Below are 2,901 nucleotides of genomic sequence, written 5' to 3'. Positions count from 1 at the left end.
GTTGGCAGTGAAGAAGAAAGAAAATATTTTTACTTAGCTTTTGCTTTTTCCTCCTATTTTTGTTTATTCCTATTTTGTAATGTTTGTGAGAGATGTATATACATCTCTAGCCTTTGTAAAGAAAAATAAGGCTCTTGATAGTTTTTTCATTGTTTTATCTTGTACATGGTATCGGAGTAAGGTTATGGTGTTCCTTCTAACCTTTATTCTTATTCTCTAAAGTCAAAGTTTTCACTTCCAGACTTTGTTCTTATTATTTAAGTTTAGGGTTTTCATTTCCAACATTTGTTCTTAATATCTAAGGTTTGTGTTTTCTCTTCCAACCTTATTTCTCTTGCCAAATTCTCCTTTTATTCACTATGTTTGAGTTATTTGATCTCCTTTCAAAAGAATCAATCATGATTAATTGCGAAAATTAGACTAAAGGAGAACTTTGGGTATTTTAAACATCTTATTTCTTGAACGAAAAAAAATATCATGTAGGCTTTTCTAAAGAGAACAAGGAAGATCAAACACTTTGTGGATCTACCTTTGAAACCCAAAGAATCAAAACTGTTATTTTAGGAAGAAATTGATTGTATTATCATGGCATGATTGTGGAACACCATGCTACTGAAAATTAGTCGGCCTTTTATGTTTCTATCCAAACAGAAATATGTTATACACCCGCTGAAAGAAATCAAGATGACATAGTGCAAGCAGTGTGAATATGTAATTGAATCGGAACAAAAATTCAACTTTTTCGAAAGAACTAGTATTAATATGAGACAACATCAAAGGAAATGAATTGGTCGACATATTCACTAAAGGATTTTGCAGCCTAACATTTAAAAATATCACAAGTAAATTTGAAATGGTGGATCTCTATCATCCAGTTTGAGGGGGCGTTGTATTTCTTCTTCAGTCATAACAAATAATTTAAGACACACGGATCAAAGCTTTGCATTTTTGAATTTGTTTACTTCTGACCCTCAAATAGCAAAAAGCTTAGGGCACATAGACCGAGGCTTTATGCTATTAGTCTCTCTCTCTATAACTCTCAGATTATAATTCGTGTGTTTTTCTGAAAGATCACTAACCCTTATTTATTTCTCTCGCTCTTTTGAGTTTTATTCTTATTTTGTAATGTCTATGAGAGAGAGAGAGAGAGAGATACATATATTTTTATGATCAAATTAGTTATTCCACTTACAAATTTGAATTAGTGTAGTCTTACCAATAAGAATTATGTATCTAATTAGTAAAGTTTAGAGAGTTTAGAGTTCATAATCGACAAATTAATATCGGCGAGTAGAATTGCAAAATTATTTATTAAATTTTTTATATGGCAATCTAGAATCGTGTTTGAATTTTTAGCTTGTTTATTAGCTCATTTAAATACTCGTTCATTTTTCATACATAAATCAAATACAAATTAAGTTCAAGCATTATGCAAATTAAACAGATCAAGTTCGAACACTGTATGAAAGCTCCACACAAGTTCGAGCGAAACAAGAACAATTTATAATTATACCAAGCCAAATTTAAACAATGATATACCACAATTACAACCCTATCACAAAGACAAATATATTAATAAAAATATAAATAACGAATCATTACAAGTGTGAAAAATGGTTTGAAATCATATTTACACCCTTCAAAGTTTATTTCTCTGTTTATTTGCACTAAACCATATGAATTACATTCTCATCCATGGAATCTCATGTGATTTTTACCATTAAAAGAGTAACTTTTAAACTATTGTTCACTTAAAAAAAACAAAAATGCAATTGGTCAAAAGTTGAGGGCATTTAAACAGATATACAAAATTTGATCTTTATTGTTGTTCCTGTTTGAAAGATTTACATATATACCATTCAATGCAATTGTATTTTATATCTAACATCTAAATTTTAGTTTTTTACATATATATGTCTTCTTAATTATGTTTCAAAAGATATATTATAATTTTTAAGTGTTAAAACAGTAGTTTTTTTAATGTGATATGGAACATTTGGGTCTTATTTTTGTCCTCAGAATCTACTAAAGAAAGCTGATGATTACAGGGAAAAAGGAGCAATTTTGTTGGATGATTTGGAAATTGAGAATGCAAGCATTATAGTGGACATGTTCAAAAGTGGAGAGAAAACAGCTCTCCACGCTGAGTTTAAGCTCTCAATCAACGTCTATCTCTCAGAAATTGAAATCTCCCCCATTAGATCCCTTGCAGATGCCACCGACTTCAACAACAAACACAGCGCTGAAGTAAGCACTTCCCCATTTATTCTGCATGTTCTCCAAACTTGCTTGAATTCAACTTTACTGCTAAGCATATCTTTATAGCCAACTTTCTAAAAACGTGAAATTTCATACCAAGATATGATTCAGTTTTGGCCTAATGGATGCAGGAAAGGATAGCGGAGTATGGTCAGGATATCTTCTTGGCCGCCCAAAAGGCAAACGGAATGGGTATAGTAGAGAAAAAGATTCTGAAGAGATTGGCCAAGTATTCTGCTAATGGATTAGAGAAGCTAATGAAGGAGAACAAGCTGGATGGCTTCGTAACTCCGAACAGCTTAGCGGCTTCAATCCTCTCCATCGGTGGCTACCCAGGAATTGTTGTCCCTGCTGGTTATACAAACCACGGCGTTCCACTCGGCATCTGCTTCGGCGGATCTAAAGGTTTCGAACCGAAGCTCATCGAAATAGCTTAGGCTTTCGAGCAGGCCACCAAGGTTCGGAAGCCGCCATTGACGAGGTCGGTAGCATGATCGGTCCCTCTTTAGAGTTTGAATGATTGAGCAGAGAATGTGAGGAATAATGGCTTATTGTATTTGTTATGCATTAATGTTGGCATATGTGTCAACCTTCTCTCTGTATTAGCTTTGAGTCCTAATTGGTAAAATACTATTAAAATTA

At 33.0% G+C, this 2,901-nt stretch overlaps 1 protein-coding gene across 1 annotated transcript; it reads left to right on the top strand.

Moving 5' to 3' along the window:
- Positions 1 to 2,019: 2,019 nt before the first annotated feature.
- LOC110037760 (putative amidase C869.01) lies at positions 2,020 to 2,696 on the top strand (the record flags this gene model as incomplete). The annotated part of the gene is made up of 2 exons (XM_020742463.1): positions 2,020 to 2,247; positions 2,391 to 2,696. Coding segments are annotated over 2 exons (534 nt in total), but the record flags the coding sequence as incomplete, so codon positions are not given.
- Between the last annotated feature and the right edge of the window lie 205 nt (positions 2,697 to 2,901).

The sequence above is a fragment of the Phalaenopsis equestris genome, unplaced genomic scaffold (genome assembly GCF_001263595.1).
Source record: "Phalaenopsis equestris unplaced genomic scaffold, ASM126359v1 Scaffold224707, whole genome shotgun sequence".
In the NCBI taxonomy this organism is placed as follows: Eukaryota; Viridiplantae; Streptophyta; class Magnoliopsida; order Asparagales; family Orchidaceae; genus Phalaenopsis; species Phalaenopsis equestris.
Note: the sequence above shows the minus strand (reverse complement) of the source record. Positions and strands in the feature narration are given on the sequence as shown.